General features: G+C 39.4%; 2 protein-coding genes and 1 long non-coding RNA gene across 3 annotated transcripts in view; 1 reads left to right on the top strand and 2 right to left on the bottom strand.

Moving 5' to 3' along the window:
* LOC132076688 (uncharacterized) overlaps positions 1-4,096 on the bottom strand; it is a 51,470-nt gene extending 47,374 nt beyond the window's left edge. Inside the window, exon 1 of the long non-coding RNA XR_009418955.1 lies at positions 3,705-4,096. This is a non-coding gene — a long non-coding RNA (uncharacterized LOC132076688). The remainder of the gene's footprint in view (positions 1-3,704) is intronic.
* The window catches only part of KCNT2 (potassium sodium-activated channel subfamily T member 2), a 115,298-nt gene extending 101,755 nt beyond the window's left edge, over positions 1-13,543 (top strand). The window contains exons 27-30 of the mRNA XM_059477944.1: positions 1,278-1,406; positions 7,752-8,052; positions 9,912-9,996; positions 10,324-13,543. Coding sequence (XP_059333927.1) covers positions 1,278-1,406; positions 7,752-8,052; positions 9,912-9,996; positions 10,324-10,435 — 627 coding nt within the window. The 3' untranslated portion in view covers positions 10,436-13,543. The remainder of the gene's footprint in view (positions 1-1,277; positions 1,407-7,751; positions 8,053-9,911; positions 9,997-10,323) is intronic.
* A 3,347-nt stretch (positions 13,544-16,890) lies between these two features.
* LOC132076686 (beta-1,3-galactosyltransferase 2-like) lies at positions 16,891-22,648 on the bottom strand. The gene is made up of 3 exons (XM_059477945.1): positions 22,625-22,648; positions 19,919-20,086; positions 16,891-18,716 (listed from the first exon to the last, which is right to left on the bottom strand). Exon 3 carries the CDS (start codon positions 18,706-18,708, stop codon positions 17,596-17,598), a length of 1,113 nt encoding a protein of 370 aa, XP_059333928.1. The 5' UTR covers positions 18,709-18,716; positions 19,919-20,086; positions 22,625-22,648; the 3' UTR covers positions 16,891-17,595.
* Between the last annotated feature and the right edge of the window lie 4,039 nt (positions 22,649-26,687).

The raw sequence follows: 26,687 nt of genomic DNA, 5'->3' as shown, positions 1-26,687 counted from the left end.
CCAATCAGTACAGAGTACCAGAGAAGATTCTGTACTGTCTGCAAAATACTTCAACTTTCTTTGTATGGCATTTCCTTTTGTGAAAGTTCAAGGAAGGCCATCTGTTTCCTTTTTCATCAGGGAGAAGACAAGGAAATTAAACAGAAAACATACTCATTTTTAGTTCCATAGCAAAAAACATCTCCCTGAGAAAACACAATGCATTTTATTCAGCAGAAAATTGGAAAGTCAGGAAAACACAGAAATAGTGCATTTTATATGAAATAGCAATGGCAGTTTAGCAACCAGTGTAAAAATTAAGTATATAAAAGCCAGGAACCTGTATTGTGCAGCCCGACCATGACTATCTCCCAATCTCCATTCCTATGGGCAATGAAGGCCATGAGTAATTTTTAAATAAAGATCAGCTGTATTAAATGACTAGGAGTTGGAATTCAAAAGTCATCTAGTTATTATATGTGTCAGTATTCCCCAATGCAATTTAACTGTGTATATACACAAAAACACAACAGAAGTAATTTTTACTAAAATAAACCCCACTTTTCTGTTTCCTCCCATACCCACTATACTCTGCATAGCAAACAGCTCATTACAAGTTGAGTTATTTACAAGTTGCTTTGTGGCCATCTATAAAGAATGGCAGGAAGGTATCAATGATGGCTTAAAAAAGTTGTTTAAATAAAAATAACATATTTTTTGGCTAATCATTAAGCTTCATTACAGTGAATGTAAGAACACTTGAAAGTACAATTGAATCTCTAAAAACAAACTCATACATCTCAAAACAAGGCTTGTAATTAAGTAAGTGAGCTTCATGTAAGACTTCTATGCCACTTATGCTTAGTGTATTACTTCCTCCCCTCCCTTCAGCCTGCAGTCTGGTGGACAAAATTCAAAATGCTCATGCACTTCAGTCTGTCCACACCAGTTTCTTACTGCTGATAATATTCAGTTTATTCATTTATATTTTAGTCAAAAATAGACACTGGGTGAAGGCTGCCTTGTAAATTTTAAATAATCTTAAACCAAGACCAGAAGTTCATAATGTGAAACTGCTTCCACTACAATGTCTGCTAAACAGGGAGAAAGCAAAAGAACCTGTCTGACAAACTCAATAGAAGTTACAGATTTGTTGTAGAGCAAAGGTGCAAAACTACAATGGGATAATTACCAGCTAGTGTTTAGTTTTGGTTTTTTTTTTTTTCATGAGCTGCAGAGTGAACAAATGATAAACCCTCAAGAGTTAAAATTCCTCCCTCCTGTTATTATTTGCTCAGATGAAAATCACAGAAGAGGATCTATGGATTAGGACATATGCCAGACTGTACCAGAAGCTTTGCTCTTCTACAGGAGACATTCCAATTGGAGTCTACAGGACAGAATCCCAGAAGCTCACAACATCTGAGGTGGGTCACTCACCCTGCTTTCCATTGTGTCTGACTGCAGAGTGCACGAGGCCTCTGCCGGCACCTGGCTGGTCACACAACCCAGGCTGAGCCCGGGCTCCAGCAGTGCCCTTAGCCAGGGCACACCTGGCCTTTGGTTCCTGTGCTCCCCTCCGGGGGAAGGAGGGAGGGAGGGAGGGAGGGAGGGAGGGAGGGAGGGAGGGAGGGATGGATGGATGGATGGATGGATGGATGGATGGATGGATGGATGGATGGATGGATGGATGGATGGATGGATGGGAGCCAAGGGGCAGCTGGGCACGGCTCAGGAGCGAGCTCTGCTCTGACCTCACTGTGCTCTCTAACAGCAGGGTTTGTACCAAACCCTTCACCAGGCCCTCTGGCCCTTGTGCCAACAATGTGTCCATGTCTCAAAACAGGTGGCATTTCACTGCTCATGTGACCTTCTAATTCACTCTCTTGTTGCTCATTTCTAGTTAGTGCTATTCAAAGTACTGTGGGATCTCTCTAAATTTAGCTGCTGAACAGTGATAATATTTTATGTATATATTTCTGTGTTTGCCACATAAATGTATACATTTCTCCATCTCTCTGTTTATAAAAAATAGCAAAAATACTTTTTCCTGATATTTAACATACTTTTTTTGTTTGGGCAGCTTTGATTTCTGTCATATATTATCCATGTGTTTACATGACCATTAGTACTGCCATCTCATTAAGCCATGGCTTTCAAAGGCAACAGTGAGCAACAAGTCTCTCCTTTCTTCTGAAATACTCAGACATAGTTTAAACTAATTTCCAAGATAGATAATTTATATTTTCTTTTCCATATTTCAGAAAAATATTAGAAAACATTCAGGCATATAATGCTTAATGGCAAGATTTGCTCCTGAGGAAGTACATTCAGCTGAAGTTAGTTTTATAAAAGGATGATAAAAAAGCTGTGCAAGATCCCACCCAGCTCATGGGAATATCTCTTTGTGGACCATCACTTTCCCTGCAGGTGGCTTTTACATCTTAGCCAGTGGACTCTGTCACTGCAATGATCTCTTTTGAGCTATAGCAGCCTTAACATAATCCATCAAAATCATTCCTTGGAGAAGAATGTAGTCAGCCTCACTGCTAATATGAAATAAAGGTCTGTAACAGCCTTCCACAAAACAGAGGACATACTAGATTTTAAGAATTCATTAAATAAGGATAAGATAAAATTCATGGCAATGCTTTATTCTCACATTCAGGGCTGGCTCTTTAACTTCAGGTCCACAAAAAGAGAATTAGTAGTTCTGCTATTACTTCCTATCAACTTTCACAAGTAATCTCACAAAGCATTAGAGTTAAATCAGGTAGAAGATTAAGGAAGGGAGGTTGGAGAAACCTCCTAGTTAAATTTTCAAATTATCAGGTGATGGACAAATGTGGAAGAATGGCATTCCTCCTTTATTAAGTGAAGAAAATGCAGTTGTTGGTCTTTCTAAGCTGAAGTCTTTAAATGCAGACCTTTAGTGGAATTTTCACACAAATACTTGTGCAGTTTCTTGTTTAGTGAATCAGAATTTGTACAACCTTTTTCCCCTCTAGAGAGGGGCAGGGAAATCTCCCCTCACCTACCTATTCCCCAGAATACAAAAGAGCAACATCTTGCTCTGCGTCTGTGGCCTTTATGGATAGACCTACAAACACAGAGATGCTGAAAGCCCTAATCTTTCTGCAAAGTATTTATTTTGAAGTTAAAGGATTTTTTTACTTATTTCACTAATGAAATATTAGCATGGGTTATCATTTTAGCTTTTCAGTACATTAAGCCAGAAGAAAATCATTGGGTAAGATCTTTAAAATGGAAAAAAGAGAAAAGTACTTCACTCTTTTTACTCAGGAACTATGAACTTATAGCCATAAAGTTGAAGGTTTATAACTCAGAGAACCTTCAACATGATTATCAATTTGAGTTTAAACAGAAATAAGAAACTAAATTTGTACTGCACATTATTATTATGAGGCTGCTGTCTCATAATAACATGGGTAACTCGAGTCACGAGGACAAAATATGCCAATATTAATATTTAATACGTACAGTTTATCCTTTGGCATTCCTTTTTTCACTGTGCAAATGAGAAGCTCTCGCTTCACTGAAAGACACTCATAACTTCTTTAAAAATAAAGCAAGTTTTTAGTGACCCGGTAACTAAATAAGAAGTGAATCTAGCCAGTCTCTCAATGACTATCATGCCTATGACCCAAACTATTTCCACTACACTAAAAAAATCTAAAAAAGAGATGTGAAATCTTTTTCATTACCTGTATGGCTGCTTTTCTGTGGCTCCTGTTTAACAGTCCATATTTGTTTCTTTAGATTCACTTCTGTTTAAATTGTCTCTTGTTTTCTTTTTCCCCTTCCTTTGTCTTCTTTTTCCCCTTCCTTTGTCAGTCACGAGAAGTGTCTTCACAAGTATTTGCTTATTGTCTGCCTGTTTCTGGGTGTCCTGGTTGAGGCAAGCCTCACACAGCTGCTGGCTTGCTTGCTCCCCCCCAGGTGGAATGGGGAGAAAACTGGGAGGCTGAAAGGGAGAAATCTCTTGGGCTCAGGTAAAGGCAGTTTGATAACTTAAGTAAAAGCAAAACAAAGCAAAGAGTTTGCTCACGCTTCTGATGGGCAGGGGGTGTTTGGCCATCTCCAGGAAAGCAGAGCTCCATCAAGCATTTCATTCCTTCTTCTTCTTGCAGCTGTTCCTGCAGAGCAAAGCAGCCTGGATAAGGGATATCACTTTGGTCATTTGGGATCAGGTGTCCTGGCTGTGTCCCCTCCCAAGTTCTTGTGCTTTCCCCAGCCCACTTGCTGCTGGGGTGGGTGAGAAGCAGAAAAAGCCTTGGCTCAGTGTGAACACCATTCAGCAGAGGGGAAAATATCCCCATTATTAACACATTATCATCACACATCCAAAACACAGTCCCATACAGGCTGCTATGAAGAAATGTAACTTAATCCCAGCCAGAAATTGTACAATTGGTTCAATTGTGGGAGTGAAATCCTCAGAGAAAATGGAACTGTGCAATGGATCATCCTTGAGTAAATGGATCTTAAAGTTAGTCCATTGTTTTGGACAAAAACAGCTTGCTAAAATCTGAAAGCTGACAGACTGGGAATTTCAAAGGTGTCCTGTGGAATTTTGGTTCCTGTTGGGCCTGCTCCTGCTGAATTCTGAAGGCAACAAATCATGTTTACAGTGAAAAGATCATGTGGTGAAAGCCTTAAGCTTACACGCATTAAATGCTAGTGGAGCAAAATCCCCAAGTTTATCACAGAAGGAAAATGTGGCTGTACTTAGCAATGGTTTAGATAGCTTTTGGAGCAGAAAAGCATTTCTAGAGCCCTGGATGCAAGTAGCACTCTTGGTAGGCAGAGCAGTAAAATTTAGTTAGTATAGCACTTGCAGTAAGGTAAAAAATAAGTGACTGCTTCAGGCTAGAACAGAGGAAACTACACCTGCAAATATTTCACATCTTACACACAGCTCCCAGGGAGCAGCAAGGCAAGGGAGCAAAAATCTGAAGTGAATTAGTGATTGTATGTTATCAGCACAGATAGCTCAATCACCATCACCTCAAATATGTACACTGGTGTGCCTGTGATTACATTCCCATTCCTGCCCATGTGTTGACCAGCCTAATGTTTAGATTTTAGGGCATGAAACATTCTATTAGAGCATCATGCCTGAGTAGGTCACAGCTGTCTGGCAGCACAAGTGAACAATCACACCCTTCAGGACACGCAGTGAGACAGGAGACACATGTGTGAGACAGGAACCTGCCCTTAAAAACAAAAAGCAAACAAACCCAAGGGTTTAAAGGCAAGTGTTTCTTCTCTGTGTGGCACAGGAGTAACACTGTGGCATCAGTTATGCTTCTCATGCAACAGATTTACCTGCTATGGAACAAGAAAATGAAATTCAGTAAAAACAATCAAACCTCAAAGTAATGATAATTATGAAAGTATTTTTAAATGAAGTTCAAGACTGGTTAAATCAGAGGGGGACACACAGAAGTACTTTGCATTGGAGTTTTATGTTCTGTGTGTTTAACAGCTGTCACTGGCAGACACTTTTGTGCTGCTTTTGAAAGAGAGTTTGGGCTTTGATTTTGCTTTAAGTTGAATTCCTTCCTCTTGCATACAGCAAAGAGCCATTCTGCATGTTCTCAACAGGCAGGATAAAACCTTCATCATTGCTGAAGTAAATATTTAGCTTTATCACCTTCCTTTGTGCTTTCAGTTCACCTATGCCAGTGTTTCAAAACTTCAAGCTAAGGATTTACAGATTTCACAAAAACAAAATATTTATTCTTTCATTTGGCCTCACCCATTTAATCTCTGACTCAAGAAGTGACTTACCCTCCTGTAGTGATGATGATTGGTCTCTGCCTTTACTGCTGCCAACAAGTATGGTTATTTGTTTTGCCAAGAGCTTGACAAGGAAAGCTGCCAATGCAGGCAGGAAGAAAGGCAAAACAAGACCATCCTCTACACTCAGTTCATACCAATATCAATTTGTTCCTATCAAATAGTCCTTCCTACCCATAAGTAGCTCCTTTTCCTATGGAATATAATCTGTCTACCTTAGTCGTTACTGTAAAATGCCCACAAACCCAAAATGACAGTCTGACAAACAACAAAATCAAATTACATTCCTGTTCAAAGGGATCAAGGTTCTCTCTTCTTCCCTAACCTCAGCGGAGTCAGTAAAAAAACTTCAAAAAATCAGGTTGTTTAAAAAAAAAAAATCCAACCAGAAATCCCTTTTCTATTGCAGACTAAGCCGAAGAGCCTCAATAAATTAGCTGGTCTTTATTTGAGGCTTATTGCAAGATCCTAGTCTAGAATATTAAAAATGTGATTTTACTTGAAGTGCTACAAGATCAACATCTATAGTGTTCTTTTTAATTATGGGGTTTGGTTGTTTTGCTGATTGATTGGGTTTGCTTGTTGTTTTTTTCTTTTACACAGATAAAAGCTAGTTTGTTCAAAAGTTAAAAATACAAGTATCTTTCACACTGTATTCAGCTTACTCATATCAATACTATTTTATGGACCCCAGAAACCTCACAGATCTGTGGTGAGCCTCTTACAGATAGGTTGTATTCAGCACTGATAAGGTCAACAGAATCTTGCTTTCAGATTTCATGTTAGTGGACAAAGGACATTGAGTAGCTCCTCTGTTAAAGTTCCTTTATTCACTGATTGCTACCAGCATATTCTGTCTGAGGGGATTCACACAAACTCACACTGTTCATTTATATCATCTTTTATACTTCATGTATTCATTTTAAACACTCACCACATTGAAATCTGTGACCAGTAACTTAGTAATGTGCTTTTACTGACACCATCAAGGACTTTGCTATTCCAGCATCAATAAAAGACATACAAATAGCACAAGAGGAACTCAGGATTGTTAAGGAAGTGGTTTTGAAATTAGAAATTAAACTACTCATTAAATCTAAAATACACATTGAAACAATTTATCTTAACGAAAGTTATCTTTTGAAATGTTTCCTCTTATGTTCTCTAGGAACTTTTCTTTGTTAGAAATACACCTGTAGTCCATCCACCTGTGTTATTTCAGTACTTGTACATGCACATACCACTGGTCTTATTTGGGTGGCATAAGGAAAACACAGTAATAGAGCAACAGTTTTTGGCTCTTAATTATGGGGAGGATTTGTCTCTACATGGGTACTATCACCATTCTTTATGGTAGGAATCAATTACTGCTTTCACAAGGGGTGCCCTGAATCACACTGAAGGTTATGCATCCTAATTTCATGTGTGCTGGAAGGTCAGGATGACCTGGGAATGTGAGACACAGTTAACAGGCATGTTCTGCCTGTGGTCATAAGAGAGTACTGAAAACAATGCAGCCAAAGTTGAACCATTACTTAATGAAGGCACAACACATATTTAAAAAGCAGTTACACAACTTGGATTTCTGAAAATATGCAGACGGGGAAGAAAGTCATTCAGAACTGATTCCTGGATTCAGGAAGAGCAATATTAGAAGGCTAAATTTGCTCTTCTCGGAATCACAGTGCAGCTGGCCAGAAAGTAACACTTTTGCTAACCTGCTCTTGCACTTGATGAAAGTATTTATGTTATAAATGAGCTTTTTACATGAAAAGTCAAAGTCTAGTAAAGAGTGCCCAGTTCAGGAACACTTGCCAAGTACAAAGAGCTGAATCCCCTCAGCTCCTTTGCAGCCAAACCCCATGTCCAACTGCAGTGTTGGGAAGAGGACATCTAATCTGCTTCCATCTAATACAGCCCTTCATCTCTCTTGTGCTTTTCCTTTCAAGTCTCAAATCTCCATCAGCGTGGAGGATTGGGAGGACACCAAAGACACCAAGGAGCAGTTCAGCTGCCGCGGCAACCACCGGAACTCCACGTCCAGCGACCAGTCCGACCACCCGCTGCTGCGGAGGAAGAGCATGCAGTGGGCACGGCGCCTGAGCAGGAGGGCGCCCAGGCACTCTGCCAAAACTGCTGAGAAGATCAACCAGCAGAGAATGAACCTCTACAGGAGGTCAGAAAGGCAGGAGCTCGCTGAACTTGTGAAGAACAGAATGAAGCACCTGGGCCTTTCTCCAGCAGGATACGGTACCGCTATACAGTACTTCAGTAGCAACATTTGCATGGTGCAAGGTGAACTATTTGTAAGAAATGGTGGAGCCAAAACCAAAATACTAAGTTTATGATTGTGCTTTTTGTTTTGTTGGTTTAGGTTTGGGTTGTTTGCTTTTTTAATTTACCAAGAGTAACTTGGAATCTTTTTAATTCTCACCCATTCCTATGCTGAGATGGCAGGCTCAAAAGGTAGCATGTCAGTCACATTTATATTTAGTAGATGATATATGCATGCTGAATTTATAAACATTCCCCAGTCATTGAACAGCTGCACCATATTTCCACAAAGCTCTTGAAATAAAGATGAAGACAGGGCTGTTGTGAAGTTCACTCATATGTCAGGGTGTGGAGTTGTTTATACGTGAGGGATGTTTCCTTTTCTCCACAATTTTCAAAAATAATGCCAAATTATCATATGAAAGTCATTTTTAGCAAGCATGTTTCCCTAGGTCTTTAGATGCCATTTTTATCCATCAAATAATTCTCCAGCAAGACTGGTTCAGGTTACTTTTTAGTTTGTAGGATTCTTTTGGGGTTTTTTAAGCTATGGACAAGAGCTCTGTAATACTTTTTAACACACGCACCCCAGCTGCCAAGGTTGCCTTTCTCCAACCTTGGCCCTGTAGCATGTTGGGTGGAAACCCCAGGACTATGGGTTCTGATTTCCTAGAAACACCAGGAATTTCTATATCTGTAAATAGAGGCTCTTTATTCCACACCCCATCTGAATAATTTCTATGCCTGCTTTCTTACAACATGTTTCTATACACCTCCCTGCAGAAAGATTCAGGCCTGAGTATTTTCCACGGATTTCACAGGCCACAATAACATTTCATCAAACAGAAAAATGTTTTGTAAATTTAATTAACATTTATAACAAGAAAACTTTGTTGTATTCCTGCTTTTCTTTTCAAATCCTAGTTAAAAGCCAAAAGTAAATATTCATTTCATTACTCAAATTTAGGACTATTAGATACCATCTACAAAGCAGTAAAATCTTCATAGTTAAATGCTTTACCTGATAACATTTATCTGAATCTGAGTTATAGTTTTCCTAAAAAGCTGCAGAGGATTTAACACCGAAGCTCTGCCTCTCCTTTTGCCTCTCCTCTTTAGTCTGATAAGATTAAAACCAGTCTCACTGCAGCAGCCCAAGGAGTGTGCCAACAGAAAATGATACAAAATAAATTGCAATGGCAGCTACAAAAGTGTAGGTTAGACCTTAAAAAAAAAAAATTGTCAGTCTTCATTTCAGCCCATCATTAGGAGAACAGTTAAAAATGCAAGAGACATACCACTTTCCATTTATACAGCCTTCACATTTCAAGCCCTTGGCACAGGTGATAAAAGGGAAGTGCTTCCTAGATAAATAGAAAAAAGGGAAAAAAAGGTTTATGTTGACCATATCTGGATATGGATGAGGATGCCATACACCTGCATTTAACCTTGGTCATCATTTGAACTTGATACCAGCCAAGCACAGGAGTCCCTGCCCACCAGAAACTTACCTAAGCTGCCGGACAGATTGGTAAATCACACTGAAATTGGGTTACATTCAAATTCTATGACTGAAAAAAACCCAAGACTTTTAAAACATTAGAAAACAGGATGTTTTTACAGCTGATAACTCAAAAGATAATCTGATAATGTCAGGGAGTTTCATTGTGAGTACAGTTGAAAAGAAATTGCTAAACTTATTTGAAATCACTCTGACACCAGACACTTTTCTGAAGGTCTATGAACTTTCATCAAATTAATATGTCAGAAGTAATGCTTCTCACAATTCATTTGTAAATGTAATTTACTTGGTAATTTTTCCCCCTGTCCTCTAGATGAAATGAATGATCATCAGAACACCCTTTCCTACATCCTGATCAACCCTTCTCCAGATACAAGATTAGAGCTGAATGATATAGTGTAAGTTAAAGCACATAAACAATCACAAGACCTGCAAAAAAAAAAAGTAGATTTCTATTTAAAGAAACATCTAATTATAGTACATCTGTATATACTTTAAATACACATATAAATATATAATACATATATTTATAATGTTGTTAACTTGTCATCCTCCTCTTACTCTGCATTTTAAACTGAAAAAATCTAACCAATGCTACCACGGGAACCAAACCAAGCTCCTTCAAAGTCTAAGTCCTGCTCAGATCTTTTCAACATTACAACTGTATGCACTTACCCTGGTGTGCAGCATATTGTTTTAGTTACAGCTGTGGTTTCTTTTTGTAGATACTTGATCCGACCTGACCCATTGACTTATGTTCCAAATGCCGGACCCAGCCGAAAGAACAGCTTCTGCAATACAGTGGGACAGGACACCAGGGAGGAGACACAACTTTGATATGGAACTCACCACAACATTCAGAGACAGTTTTCTACACATGTTGTTTCCACTAACCATTTTGCAAACTGAGTGGTATATTTTATTCAGATTTTGGAAACAAAATGACAGTGGGTAAGTGACCAAATGCAGAAATGCGGTGCCTAGAAACTCTGATTTCAGGGATTGTCAGGTCTGTGGCCTGTTCAGTATGGAAGTTGAACTTTGTCAGCCTAGCAGAATGATGACAACCTGTTGCTATTTAACCCACATGAACAAATGTCAGATTCTACCACGTTTTGCTTAGATGCTCCTAAGCATATTTAGGTGGCAGCATGTCAGTGACTGAGCTTCTGACCAGTGTCAGATTATCTGATGCCCATAGGGAGACAATGCCTGATTTGTAGTAGCAAATATGTTAGGACCTAAAGCTGCCAACAAGGCTTTGTGTGTCAAGAATTCAGTCTTTGAAATTATTTTCAGTCTCAGCCTATCTCCCATTTTTTATTAGCACAGATTAGTTTCAGTCCCATTTTAGCCTCCAGGACCTGGGTTTTTGTTCCCTGGGTTTACACAGACCAGGCTGAATGACACAACCTGGTCACGCTGCAGAGGCTGAGATTGAGACACATCAGTGACAGAAGAGCCCAGCTGCAGGAAAGTCCCTCCCATTTCACACAGGCAGCTCTCCCAACACTGGCAAAAAACTGGGGAGTTACTGTGTGAAGCTGCATACAGGGGTAGCTCAGGTGAAACAATCCTTTGAACCTTGGTGGGTTTTTCTATAGAAACCTGAGTGGATTATAACACAGAAGTGAGAGCATCCCTCTAGGGAATGACTCCTACAACAAGCCCTTAACATTTTCATGATTATGCCAGAACTACAGTTTGTCCATAGCATTTCATGCCTAGTCATCCAGATTACCCAAAAGTGATACCTTTTTACATGAAATTACGTATCTCATTGAAGATTAAAGAAATTTATAACCCATTCACAAAATGAATGTAATTCCACATAGTTTGGAAAAGCATTATGGATCTAAAACCTCTGCTTTGGCATGAGGTACACACAAAAGCATCTGCTTGTGTAAGAAGCAACTAAAATTGGTCAGGCCTTCTACAGAATTAAGCATGTCTGTCCATGATCTTCCAAAATCATTGTCACAAATAGGGAAGAACATACTTGAGGTTTTAAACTCCCTTCTGTTACAAGTGTCCATATAGACCCAAGTAATTTTGCAGGTAGTCTAATATGGGAAAAATTATTATTCTCTGAACTCTCTTGAGGTCCTATTTGTAAAAAAAAAAAGAAAAATCAGTCAAAACTGCTTGTATTCTCTTCTATATTAATTGGTAGAAGTACATTCTGTTTCTAAAACAGAAATTACAACCAGATTGCCCAGCAAGCAGCTCTTGAATGTGAGCCTGTTTATCAGCGTTGTACGGATACTGAAATCAAGTCGCGTTCATATTAGGAATGACAGCAAATCTGCTTTTACTTCCTGCCTTCCTTTTAATGATTGCAAGGTTTAACAATTCAGTGGTTCTGCTTAGAGTCCATTATTGCTCAGAGCTTTTCCACACTGGAGTCATTCACTAGTTTATTCACAGATAAAGTATTTCAAATGGGCACTGTGGGAAACAAACAATTGAAACAGCTGCACAGACTGAAGTCTACATTTTTTCAGAAAGAAAAAGAAACAGTATATGGTACAGGATCCTGTCCAAGACCTGCCATAGAAGTTACCCAGAAGAGTTTGCATGGGCAGTGTGAATAACTTTTCTATTTTTAATACCTTCAGGGAGAAGACTCTATTCCAGTTGAATATTTTTTTAAAAAATACAAGTTTCTTAAAAAGGTTCTTTCCAAAATATTAGACGGATCTGTTGTTGCATACGGAAGGCTTCTCTAAGGAGCCTCAAGGAGGCAGAGAGGCTTCCAGAACCATGGCTATGCTCCAGCAGGCAAGCTGGAAACTCTGCTTTTAGCCTGAGTCACAGTTCACAGGAATTCCTGTGTGTGTGTACAGCACACACCACTGATTTAAGGACTCTCTGCCAAAAGGATCCATAGTGAGGGCTTGAGTCCTCCCATTTAACAGCCCACAAAGCAGCAGAAACAAGCAGCCAGCTGTGTCCATTTGCCCACTTAACTCAGCAGAATTGCTGCTCGGCTAGATTAGAATAGTGGCATTTAATGTGACCCGGTATTTCTCCAGGCTTAATGAATTTCTAATTGCTCATTAGCCTCAGAAGATTTGCTAAAGCAAACACAAAGACAGCTGGAGACACTTGGAGTCCCTAAAATGAATGCAAGGCAATCTTTGTGAACCAACCACTTAGTTCTCTTCAAAATCTGCTGGAAGACAAGCAAGGTAGTAAAAACTAACAACAGCTTCTGATGAAGCAGAAGTTCTAATAACCCATGAATAAAGTATCACAAAGTTCAGCTGTTCAGAATAATGCTGTCTTTCATGTTGAAAGCAGAACAGGTTTGCTTCCTCTGGAGTATCTTCACAGACAGACTGCATTCTAGTGGGATTTTGATCTTCCAAGACCAGCCTAAGCACCACTACATTTTCCCTGAATGAGACAGTATGCACGGTCCCTCAGTGGCCAGGGAGGTGATTCTTTAATGGTCATCCTGCAGGCAATCTTATGTTCACACACTTTTTTCTCATCATGATTATCAGAAATGTAACACAAGCCTAACTGGACTGGAGACCAGACTGAGGAACAGGAGTCTCAAGGCTCAGTGCTGGAGAAGGGATGATGAAGTTCTAGAATGGGCAGGGTCGAACGACTGTTGAACAGAGGGGTGTGAGCAGGCAACAGTGCACTCAGTAGAGGGAGAAATGTGGAGCTGTGAAAAAAAGATTATTTCTCTCTGTATTAACTGTATGTATTTTTCCTCCTGGCTCACTTCTGTCAACAACCCAAAGATGGCCCTCTTCCCCAGCACTGCCTTAGCACAGCCCAAGCAGTTTGGCACCCAGAGTCACAGACCCAGACAGGGAAGTGCTAGCTGATAATAACTGCTTCATTCTCAAGGGAATTTCCAGCAAAGCCGGAACCTATGAAAATGTGTTACCTAGTCTGCAATAAAAAAAGTCTCAAGAACTCTTTCAATGGCATGCAGTGTGTTTCATTAACTGTTTCACTCCAATTCCACAACACACATGAATTCAGGTACAAAGTAAAAAGCATAAAGTTCTTGAGTTTTTGAAACTTGCAATGGAAATGAATAATTGAAGTTGTGACATTTTGTCTCAGTAGTTAAGATCAGTTATTTCCCAGCATAGATATTTTCTCTCTCACAAACAACTTTATACCACAACTACACTTTAACAACTTCCAAGTATACAAATGCAAATTACTGAATATTACACTGCTTTATTTACCCATGCACCAAAAAAAGCTAAGGAACAAATAAATGTTAGGCTTCAGCAAAGAGGAAAACTGAAATGACATCAAGTGCAGCAGAGGTAACACACAATTCTCTGGTTTCTCTGGAGAGTTAGGGCTGTAAGTAATCATTCTGTAATTTTGGAACACTGACATGAGATTTTGCAGCATTGAATTCTGCTTGATATCCAATGGAAACCAGCCACTAAAATCTGGAAATGAATTAATAACATGAAGCAGTTCTATGCAGGTACATCAATTTGTACCTCAAGGTTATAAAAATACTTCTTCAAGGCAGTGCTATAAATGCAGAATTTATAAAACTAAGAAATATGCATGAAATATGGTTGCATATTCTTGATATTCTATTAGAAACAACCCTACCCACCTTGAAACAGATGTTCAATGAATAAATGTCTAAAGAGCAGCACTTCAAAATTTCAGCCACTGTTCCTTGTGCTTGTATGGAATATGCATTGCAGTGACACAGGAAATGAGTTAATAATTCATATTAAGTTACGAGAGATGACCCAGACTATGCTTCTTTTCATTTTCTGAAGCTAATTGAAAATATTAATGATAATATTGTTATATACTTAATTATTGCCTCCACTGCCAATGCAAGGATGTCAATAATGGTAATTCAATACAAATATAAACTCCTAAGAAACTTAAACAGGCCAATATTTCTATTTCATTAAGTAAAAAAACAAGCATTTGACATTCCTGTGAACTAAATTTTCTACAAAATCTAGACTTTAAACTGCTATGATTTGGAACTGGCCCATGCCAACCAGCAGAGAGACTGGGAGGCAAAGCATGGAAATGAAAGAGTAAGTACTACTTCATGTGCACACCAATTACTGATCCTACTGATGACTTCTCCTATTTCTAGTATCCTTTCACCAGTATGGGCTGGCTGATGAACTGGTTCATTTTGCTGGCAAGTCTATAGCTTTTAATAGTTTTAGGTTTGGTATTTATTCCTTCTAGGATTTATAAACTCTCACTGTTTCCATAAATGTACAGTGGTGTGGCAGACTTCATAGACTCCAAGCAAAAGCAATGAATTAGTATCTTTATAGCCTTTTATTTGTATAGCTGGCAAGTCTTTGTTAATGCTTATTAGTGATGATGCTGCTTGTGCACTCAGCTTTAGGTTGTGGTGAAGCCTCCATTACCTTATCTTATACAATCATGGAATCATTAGGGTTGGAAAATGCCTCCAAGATCATTTAGTCCAGCCTTTCACCAAGCACCTCCATGCCAACTAAACCACACCACTGAATGCCACATGCCATGCCCTATCACTTCTTGGGACACCTCCAGCAATGTTGACTGTACGACTTCCTTGGGCAGCCTGTTCAAATGCTTGACAGCTCCTTTCTATGAAGAAATTATAGCTGATGGCCAACCTGAATCTCCCCTGCAGCTTGAGGCCATTTTCTCTCATCCTGTCTCTGGTTGCTGGCAGAAGAAACCAACCACCTTTCTATGACCTCCTTTCAGGCAGTTGTAGAATGGGATAAGGTCTCCCCTGAGCCTCCTTTCCTCCAGGCTCCTCATCAGACCTGTGCTCCAGGCCCTTCCAGGCTCAGTTGTCCTTCTCTGGACTCACTGCAGCATCTCAAATTCTTCCTTGGACTGGGGGGCTCAGAGCTGGACACAGGATTTGAGGTAAGGCCTCACCAGTACTGGGAACAGAGGGACAGTCCCTTCCTTGGTCCTGCTGGCCACACTATCCCTGATAAAAGCCAGGATACCCTTGGCATCCTTGGCTACCTTGGCACAGCTGGCTCTTGGTCACCTGCTCTCAGCCAGCATCTCCAAGTCCTCTTCTGCTGGGCCCCATCTTCAGGAATTACCTGGAGAACTTTATTGCCATCCAGGCAATAGGAGAACATGTGAGGGTTGTTGGGTTTTGCTCACCTTTGTGGGTTGTTACTGCACAACCGTGCATGACATGGTACTCCCCACGCAGGTAAAGGGAACAGACTGCAGAGTCGAGCTCATTGCATTGTTTAATGTAAGATAAAGTTGTCAGCTATACAAGTGATAACTTAAGTTTTAGCTTTCATGTTTTTCAGATTCTGCGCTGCCTAGGGGTGTAGCTCTGAGCTTCATATGAAGTGTCAGTAAGTTCTCTTCACAAGGTAGGTAGACAAAACAATCCCATTCCAGCTTGAGATCAAGGACAACCATTACAATTTTCAGGCCCAAAAGTATAAACAATGAAGAACTGAAGAGAGCAACAAGGAGGATGGAACTTCACAACCTGAAGCTGTAATTGGACAACCCCAATATGCAATGGACCAAGAAGTATAAAAGTGAGAGGCCTCGTGACCAGTCATCCATTTTTGTGACCATTTTGGGTGTAGCCCAGGGCAGGCTCTTGTACTGCCCAAGGTGTATCCATTGAGACCTTTTAATTAATACCTACTTTATTTCTTTAGTTCTGTCTAGTCTCTGTTCCAGGTTCAGCCTGTCTAGGCATCACAAGATGTCATGGTTTCTATCAAGTAATCAACATATTATGTCCAAAAAGACTAATTTTTTTAACACAACTTCCTGTAGAACTTCTAACATTTTAGAAATTATGGAGAGACCTCAGGGCCAGGAAAGCCCTGAGGGAATGTTGTCCTTGCTAGCTGTATCTTTCCTGAGGTAAATGCAAAAAGGTCTTGAAAGTCCAGATGAATAGGTGCCCATTTGAGATAGAAAATTTGTCCTGGGTAGGTATTAGCTGAGTAATAATATTCCTTAATAAAAAGGTCTAAGACCAAATTCCTGTAAGGGAGAAATGCATTGTGTTCAGTGGCTGCACCACAGGTTCCCACTGTCTGTCATTGGAATGGAGCTGCACAGAGCACACAAAGATTGCACTGCAGGATTCAGGGGCTTCTTCATGAAACACCATCATGTACATTTACAAAATGTCATTGGGGATGCATATAATGTATACTCACTTTTCACTTCCAGCTGAAGTGTTTGGTATTCATGTGATTGACATTTTGATTTCCATGTGCATCTGATAGGGATTTGGACTGAAACTTTTATCTTCTGAGGTTAGTAAGCACCATCTTATTTTTTACTTAACTATAATGATATTTTGTACACAGCTGAATGTCCTAAAATGCAATTTAATATATCACTAACAGGACAGTCTATCTGCATTTAATTTTCCTCTTTTTATTACATCTCCATGATAACAAATAAGTGGTATCTTGTGTGTGAGGTTTTCTATGTATATATAACCACAGAGAGTAGTAGCCACTCTGGGCACTGAGATCTGGGAAATGCTAATGTTAGATTTTCTGAAGATGGACTTTCTGCCCACATTTCCGGCACTAATTCCCCAGCACAGGATATCTGGTATGCTTCCTTCTTCGGTCACACTGGAATGCCACATGAGTACATTTAATGGTACATAGGCAAATTACATCGAGCAGTATGAAATTAACACATTAACTTATTCATTTTTAAAGAAAGAACAAGTTTTATTGCATTGTCTTTGCTTTTTCTTCAGTAGGGTTGATATGGTCTCTTGCTGGCTTTAAAAATTAATTGATGCTTCATCCAAAACTAAATAAGGTAAATCAGAATTCACTCAACAGAGAAAGGCTTCTTTATGGAGGAAAAATCATTTGAATTCAACCTAATACAAAACCTAGGCACCTGATTCAGGATGTCCGTGGACCTTGAAAGTTATCATTACACAGGTGTGCTGTTGCTACTAAGAAAACATCTGCTGCTTTGCCCATTGTCAAAGCAAGTTCCTAGGATGCTCCAGGATGGACCTTTCTTTCCTGACATGTGTGTTTCTTCTCTTGCAGTGTTTCCCAATAGAGTATGTGCTCATGTGGCTCAATGTGATGAGATGTAATTAACTCATTGTACACACAAGGAGAAAATGGAACCTTGTGTATGTTAAACAGCGATTTAGGAGATGGTGCTATTTCTACTCCCTTTGCATTAAGACAAAACCCTATGTAAACATCTTCCAAATGTATAAATTTAATCATTAAAGAAGCATCTACAATTTTTGCAGCCAGGTCTCCAGAAAACACGTAGCCAGTTCCTGAACAGAAAGGGTGGTATTTGTTTTCTGGGAATTCTTCTTCTGATAGGTACCATTTACTGGCTTTATTCCGAATAGGCCTGTGCCCTGTCATTAAATGGCCTGTGAAATAATTCTGTGTGGGAGGCGGGAGAGGCCTGAGGAGCTTTTCAATTAAATGCATCGTGTTGACAAAAACATCACTGTCTGTCTTCATAGCAAACCTCGTGCCACTGCAGTAGGTGGCCACCCAGCTCATGCCCATCAGAGTTTTAAGAGTTAAGTTGTTGTAAGTGTCCAGGAAGTCCTGCTGGATGATGTCATGATATTGCTCACTTTCTCTCAGCAGAACGTCCCCTTTGTCACCCCTGGGGTCGCTGCCCAGCGTGAACAGCCGAACAATGTCCGCGCCGGGAACCGCGGCTTCGCTCGCCCAGCTCTCCCGGATGGCTTTTCTGTGCTGCAGCTCGGCTGCTGTTGTTGATATCAGCAGTACCAAGAAAGGTGTTCTATCTTTACACTTCTCTTCTTTGTTAATAATGAATGCAAATAGCTGTGTTGGAGTGGGCGTGGCTTTATTCCCAGATTTCTCATTTTCAGGTGGTAGTTCTCCGTTTTGTTTCCCTAAGATTTGTTTGAAATTTATAGATAATTTTCTAAATAAACTCTTTTCACTTTCCATGTGAAGATCATTACTTTTAGGTCGAGTAGCAAGGTGAGGAGAAGTATAAAAATAGGAAATCAAATATATTGTAAAAGAGATGGTGAAAACCAGGAAAAGACTTCTCTTGATGCATTCCATGGGACAGAAGAACCCACTCCAACAGCTCATGTTGGTAGCTGTGACAGGATGCACAATAAGTGCAGATATTTTGTTAGAATAGCAGCTAATTGTTTTCCTCCGTGACACAAAGATAAAACCCACCTTCAGGCTTCTAATTCCTCAGGATTCCTTTCAGTTTCTTATTATTAAAAGAATCCCATTATTTCATTTTAGAATAAATTGCAAAACTTTTTATCAAAGACAAAAAAAATTAAAATTTCTGTATTAAATTTTCAGGCTTTTCTTCCTAAGAGAAATATAGTATGATAGAAACAATAAGAAATAAATGAAACTAAATAAATACACTATTAAAAGTAATAATTTCATCAGATAGAACAGAAATTATTCAGATCTATATTAAATATTGAAATAATTGTAAAATATAAAGACATTTTAAGTTCCTGTAGGCTTTACAGAAAGTTATCACATAATTGAATCATCCAGAGTTAATGAAATATTATGATTGATTATGGATTTATAGCATTGGAGGCTATTATGATAAATCAAAAATTTAAAGCATGGCTGAAAGTGATTGTCTGGGCTCTATAACACATTAATGCAGACAGATTTGGAGATGAATTGCCCCCTGCCAGCAACTATCTCCGTAAGGAATGCCTGAAACAACTGTCTTAATCTAGATCCATACATTTCAATTGGCTTCAGCTGAGGGATCCCATCCTCCCAGACTGCAGACAGGTAAATTATAAATATTGGATCGGTGCACATTCAGAACTTTGGGTAGTTCTTTGTGATTTCCATAATGGCCAATTTGAAATTTTGGGTTCCTTCAATGAAACAATACAAAAAATTATGTAAGCCTTGGAGATGCTCCACAATTTACAGGGAGAAGAATATAATCACATGTATCCCTCACACCCAAGGGAGCTGCTTACACCCAAGAATGCCACCTGGAGAGAAGGGCAAGTTAACTGTGTTTAAGTGCTTTTCTGGTCTCTACATGTATTTGAAATGGACATGAAAAAGTATAGTAAATCATGTTTTTTTCAGATTTTTTTGTACCAAAACTTTTTAACAGATGCAATGTGTAGCTCACAATCAAACAGCAAAATTAAAACAGTTTTTACCATCATCTTTGAAACTGTAGATTCATCCCAGTCATACAACCATGTGGGTTTTTTTGGTAGATTCTTTAGTAGTTTGTTGCTGGTCCACAAAGAAATTACAGGTTTAGGAGGACTGAAATAATCAGAGATCCTACCTCTGTTCCCATGGAGAATCAGGGGACAAGCTCAAAGGTCCTTGACTTGCTGTTTAAAGTCTTTTCCAGAGGAATTGTGTATCAACACAAAGGAAAATGCAGCAGGACATTCATCTTTCTATTTGATAAGTTTAAAAATACTGTCACTTGTAGAAATGAAGAGACAGCCTATAAAAAGAGATTTAATAATTTTAGAATATGCAACAGAAATGCAAAGTAAAAAATCAATTTATGCTCAACTATAATTTAATCTGAGTAAAATAGATCTTTTTTAATAGAAATGTAAATATTGTATGCTGGATAACCTTTGGCCAGCATCCAAACACTCACCCAACATGCTCACCCCACTTCCCCTCAGAAGGACAAGGGGTGAAAATAGGATGAAAGAGTTCATGGGCCAGGATAAGGGGCAGAAAGATCACTTAGCGGACACCATCTAGGACAGAACAAAGCTGGCCAAGATGACTTTAAATGTGTTGCTATTTAAAATACATTTGGATAGTGAGAAACAGAAACAAAAATAAAACCCAATAGCTCCTCCCCATCTTTTGCTGGGCTCAACTCAACTTCTTTTCCTGCCCCATCAGCAGCAGAACAGGGTTGGGGGTCAAGGTCCCTCCCTATTCCTCCTCCTGTTCAAACAAATCTGCTCCAGTGAGAGCTCTCCAAGGGCCACAGTACCTGCAAGGAATATCCAGCTGCTGGAGGTTGAGAGAAAAAGGGCACAAATAAATGTGTGTGGGGAATAAACTGTGATAAACTGGTCAGTAGTTTAATGCAGCTCACATGTACCACATATCTACAAAACATTAAGAACACAGCAAGCAATAGCATAGCTCTAGCAATCTTTCTTATGTTTTTAGCTGTTTAGAAACAGTATGTTTTGGCATCATAAAATATTAAACATCCAGGATCTAAAAACAAAGTAATGTGAGAAAGAATATGGTCACTATGACATCAGAAGTCGAGAGGCATTTCTGTTCCAATTAACTGCTTTACTGTTATTTGAAATATAAGAATTCCAGCATGTCAAAATAAAAGAGCAGAAGATAGTTTTCAATGTTGTAAGTGTACTTCTGTACTGCAGTTTTCTTGAAGAAGCTAAAAATATTTTGTCAAAGTGTTTGACTTTTGTTTATTTTGACAGTGCAATTCTATTAGATGAAGTCCTAGTTCCACTGTGGAAAGAACAGAAACTTCAGAGAAGACTTTTCTAAGAGGTAGCTAGAATATTTATTGTTTAAATTTGATTGAGTTATTACAAGATTAGTAGAAAATCCATGCTGCTAAAGAGAAAGAGTATCTATCTCTTCAAAATTAGTTATCGTTAATCTTGGTTATGGCTTTTTAAAATGCCAAGAAGCTCTCAAAATACAATATGACTTTTCTACTAAATTTTTTTACAGAAAAAAGAAAAATACTTTAGAAATAAATGTTTACCCACAATAATTACCCATACCATTAAACCAAACCAGTTGTAATTATGAAAATTATTTTTCTAAAACCAATTGTGTAGCAAAATACAGTGCATATTAGGTTGCCTTGGAATACACTGATTATTCAGATCCACACACATTTAACTACATTCAGATTTTAAAATTACTTCATATGTGCTAAACTCCCCCCCCTCCCCATAATTAGGCCTTATTAAAATAATAAAAAGGAAGAAGATGACTGAAAAGGAGTAGAGAAAACAGGAAAGGCATAGGGAAAAATGTAAAATTAATATGGTACTGTTTTCTTGTCACTCCTGTTTATGTTATCTTTGCCTTTATTAGAAAAGATATATTTGAGAGCTCATGAGTGAAAATCTACCTCACAATGTTCTAATTCTACTCTGTCCCATCACAGATTTTGGAAGGACATAAAATTGAGAATACCAACCCCTCCCATCGTAGCAATGCTTTGATATTTTCCCAAATTCTTGAAGTAAGGAGCTGAAGTGCAGGCCATTGAAGGTGCTCCCACAAATGGCAAATTTCTAAGTAATCTTTTGAGGAAATGCTAGGTGTGTTTCAAGGCTGCCAGAAAGCATGAGGTAGGGCTGATTTAATCCCAAACTGCCAGCTGGCAAACAAATCACAGCATCTCTGCTACTTGGCCTTGGCTTAGTTAAGCCAGCTTTTAGGTGAAATGTCCAAAAAAGACTAAGCTGGGGAGTGGGGAGGTGCAGGAGGTGGGGAGTGGGGGAAGAGCAGGAGATGGGCAGTGGGGAGGAGCAGGAGATGCACCCACCTGGACCGAAGGCAGTGTCTCCTGGAGAGGAGCTCTGCCAGTGTTCCGCAGCCCTTTGGCTCAGCACAGGCTCACCGTTCTTTGGGAAGAGCACGCTGTGCAAAGCCCTGGCCCCACCTCCTGCAGGCTGTCTAGGGGCTCCCAGGGACAGCCCTGGAGTCTGTGAGATGAACCTGTAACTGTTCCACCCCTCTTTTCTGAATCCTCTGTTGAATTTCAATCCCCCGTGCCTCAGTATTTGGGGGATGAAGTTGGGCATCGCAGTGGCACTTGATCTCAGTGGTTCCAAAGAGAAGCATCAGAGATGTTGCATTTTCTGTCTGTGCTATTTTGTTATTGGGTTATGGGTGGAAAAAAGCTGTCTTGAAACCACACAAGGAGCAGAGAGCTGCTTGTGCTCCCTCTTACCTGCACCATTTGGCTTCCCAGAGAAACCAGGCGACCCTTCTGTGGTTACACGCAGAAACTCACCTAAACATGTGCTGCTGAGGTGTGACATGGATCCGTGCTGGAGACAAGAGAGAGTGAGGAAATAAAATTATCTTGATATGTATTCTTGGAAAGACCTCAGTTTTTCAAAGTTTAAAATAAGATTGTTATGAGTCAAAGACATGGGCCGTGATCCTTAAAACCACTGCCTGTTACAATGATTACAGCAATTTGAACAGCAGAGGGCTTAATTAACTGTGAAGAGAATCAAGCACTTTGCATAAAGCACTGAAGTATATTAATAACAATTGAACATATTTAAGGAGCATATGGAATTAATTTAAGAAATGCATAAAGTATTTTTCTGCTAGGGTAGTGTAAAATCTTTGTATATGTCCTTTTGTGATTTGAATTACACATAGACTGAAGCAATCTCATCAAAATGCTAATTTTATAGAGGAATAGCACCTTTTTTCCCCCCCCATTGGAGTATTAATACTTTTTTTTTTAAAAAAAACCAAATATGTGAAAACCGGAAGAAGAATTTTAGGTTCTTTTTTTCTTTGCATAAGTGCACATTGGATTTAAAAATAGTCTCCAAAGAGAAGTGAACAGCAACAGCTATCCTAGAATTTGCTTGTCCCTAGTTATCTGCTATATAATTTTTTCTTAAAGTACATACAGAAATATGGCTGCCGTATAATTAATCAGACATAAACAGCACAATTCCCTCTCTGCTTTTATGGAAGTGAAGTGCAACAGAGCTTGTCATGGGACAAAAGGGAAGCACACTGTCTGCAAGAAGCCAAGAATTTCTTGTTAGTCTAACAAAATTGTCCTATCAGAAAACAGCTACTAGTTTAATTTTTAATCAGCAAAGGTGGGAGTGAAGAAAGGAAAATAGTTCTGCATGCAGTCCCTGGTACCTCCCTCTCTTCTCTATGTCACATTCACCTTCTTCCATGCCCCTTCTGAGTCAGTGGCACCAGCTTTTCTCAAGGAGATGGACAAGGAGAGGGGTCTGTGGCAAACTGCCAGTGCCCCACAGTCTCTACCAGAAAGAACATCCTGCTGTTGATGGCAGTGCCTTTGCTACCCAAGAACCCAGCAGTGATAATTTCCACATGTTTGGCAAGACAACACTTTTTCTTTCTAGGTTCTCAGTTGCACATGAAGCCTGATTTTATTACACATGCTGTGTTGACATTGAGTATGTCCTCCTTGTGTTCTTTGACTAAGTGACTATGACTGAATCCAGCTTTATGCACTGCCAACTGTGCAGCTATTCTCATTGCAGTGAGTAATTAGCAATTGGTCACACTTTTCCTTGGTTATCATCCCATATCTACATTTCTCTATACTTCTATTTCAGGGCCATAAAAACATACTCAAAACAGAACAGCTATTTACTGCAGAAATAAAGACAGGTAACTAGCAGGTGTTGGGCCACATGGTTGTGGAAAGGAATTGAGTAACAGAAGTAATTCACCACACAATTTGCTTTTCCAGCTTGAAAGAGCTAGAGCAAAACTCCACCCTCTATCCTGTTAACTGACCTGATCACTCAGTATCCATGTGAACGATAAACTATCTATAGCTATTAACAGTAGTTATTTAGTACATATATAACTATGTGCTTGGGAGCATAGTACAGAGAATAATCTAATTATACTACAGCAATTTGCTATCTCACTTATCTTTACTGTAATTAACTGTTATTAGCCTGTAGATAGGGCAGTGTGAAAAAAATCAGTTCAAGATTTGGAATCAGCAAGGAGAGAGTTTATATTTAACACAAACAAAGAAAAGGTAGCTTAGACAGAGGTTGGAAACATGAGATTCAATATTTGTTTGCTGCAGCTGTGTCTGGATTCTTAACTAAATTTATCATGGGCACTAGAACAAGAACTGCATCTCTTTTCTTTATTAACTTTAGTACTCGGCTAGGTTTTTATTGGAATTGGAATAAATTAGAATAGCTATTTGTATTAGAGATGTTTAGCTAATTTATATTTTATAATTAAAAGTTCTGACAATAAGGAGTTACTTAGATCAGTTACAACAAAAATTAACATAAATTTAATTATGGATGTTTATGTGTGGCTAGTTCATAAACAACTCATCTGCAGGATTAGTGTCTCCTAATGCCTTATGTGGAGTCCTATAAAAGCTGCAGGATGCTGAAGTCTTTCTTGCCTCATCTCTTGGTTAATCATGAACTTCTGTAATTTAATTCAGCTGAAAATGACATTTATAAAGCTTCAGTATTTGCTAGAACACAAGCTTCTAGCTTTGTCTGCACAGGGGGATGTGCACATGGGAAGTCCTGAGTGTTTCTGTTCATCTGCCGCTGGGGCAGATTCAAGGGGCTCATTCCCTGCAGGGGCTGGGAACGTTCCTGCACCAGTGGGACCATGTGTGTTCCCCATGTTCTTCAGGACATGGACTCACCACAGGATGCCAGAACACAGGACCAGGAAAAGCAGAACCCCCTTGGCTGGGAGAGGCACTGAACCAGCCCTGTCCTCTCCTGGATGGAGTGCTGCCTTCATCTCCTGTGGGTGCTGCCACATATTTGAATGTCACTCTTACACATCAGGCATGAGCAATGAATGCTCCTCAGCTCTCCAGAGATGAAATCAAAATGTCACCTTGTGACTCAGAGGTGAGATTAGGGGAGATGGGGAGAAGCTGGCTGCCTTTCCCACACAGCAGCTGCTGTGAGCATGGGCAGAGGCACTACACAGAGACCCTGAGAAACACAGGCACCACTGGATTTTTGGGTGCTGTGAGGACAGACTGGAGATTAGCTGAGACTTTCAGCTGTAACTGTGTACATCTCAATTCCAGTCCATGTGCTGCTGTATTTGGTAAATAATTTCACTATCTAAAGCTACACAAGGACACACAAGGTGATGCTGACCACTGGAGCTCCCAGGCTTGCTGAGAGTACCTGATCCAGGCACAGCTTTCACCATCTGTATTTTTAGGTTTGTGCTTCTTTTCTAAACCTTTAAAGATAAGCTGCCATAAATGAGGGGGGAAATCATCTTCATTCAGGGCTTGTAATGAAAAATACGTAAAGAATTATATCTTACTGAGGAAAATATGCCATGAATTCCACACAGATTAAATCCTCATTTTTAGACTATTCCAAAGAAATACTAGCATAGCGATCCACTTATCTCTCATCATCTAACTTGGCCAAAGACATCTGCAAATCCAGGTGCAAAGGTGTCTGGTCTTCTGGCATAACTGTTTCAAAACCACATCATCACATTTCATTCCTAAAATAATGAGAAGACGCAAAGAGCAGGGCTAAATAAAATTTAAAATCACTTTTACTTCCCTGAGTGAGAATATCTAAACTATACTCTTCCTGACAAATACTTCACCTATCTGCTGGACCCCCAGGGATTTATTCTCAGTCCTGACAGTCAAGAAGGATTAATTTAGGAGATATTTAGCAAGTTGTCATATATTTGCCACGGGCAGGTAGTTGCACTGTCTCATTTGGACAGCTTTCAGCAAAATGGGTCATAAAAGGGCAAAATTTTGGTATGCAAAAGGTACTTCAAAACAGGAACTTCTTACAAGTATTCTTAAACCCCAAATACTTTCTGAGCTGATTTTTTAAAAAGAAATTCTGGGAAGGAAGATTTTTCTCATATTATGACTTTGAATTACAAGGGGAAATAAGGTTTTGTATCATGTCTTAAATCCCACATTAGGTTAAAAATAAGCATGTACTGAAATGATCATATGAATCATACTGGACTGAAGGATGAATACAAACAGGACTCACTTTCCTGGCACTCCCACAAATGTTCAGGTTACACAGTAGACAGAGGAGTTTTCATTGGGATGAGAGGCTCTACTTCGGTTATACATAACTGGTTTAAAGTATTTGTATGCATTAGTTCAAAGAGGAACTAATAATTATTGTGTGGGTGTAACTGGCATTCCTTTATCGGGCCTCAGTCTTGGCTGGGCCTGTAGATGGTGCTGTAACATCACTGATAACAGCAGTGGACCGTGAGGATATTCCCTTTGTCACTGGCCAGTACCCAGCTCACGTTACAGATCAGTCATAAAATCCATGTTA

The sequence above is a fragment of the Ammospiza nelsoni genome, chromosome 9 (assembly GCF_027579445.1).
Source record: "Ammospiza nelsoni isolate bAmmNel1 chromosome 9, bAmmNel1.pri, whole genome shotgun sequence".
Classification (NCBI taxonomy): Eukaryota; Metazoa; Chordata; class Aves; order Passeriformes; family Passerellidae; genus Ammospiza; species Ammospiza nelsoni.
The sequence above is the reverse complement of the archived record's forward strand: the minus strand, read 5'-3'. Positions and strand labels throughout refer to the sequence as shown.

Bases quoted from the DNA above. Each gene is read 5' to 3' on its own strand.
- LOC132076686 (XM_059477945.1), bottom strand. From the start codon at position 18,708: ATGAGCTGTTGGAGTGGGTTCTTCTGTCCCATGGAATGCATCAAGAGA.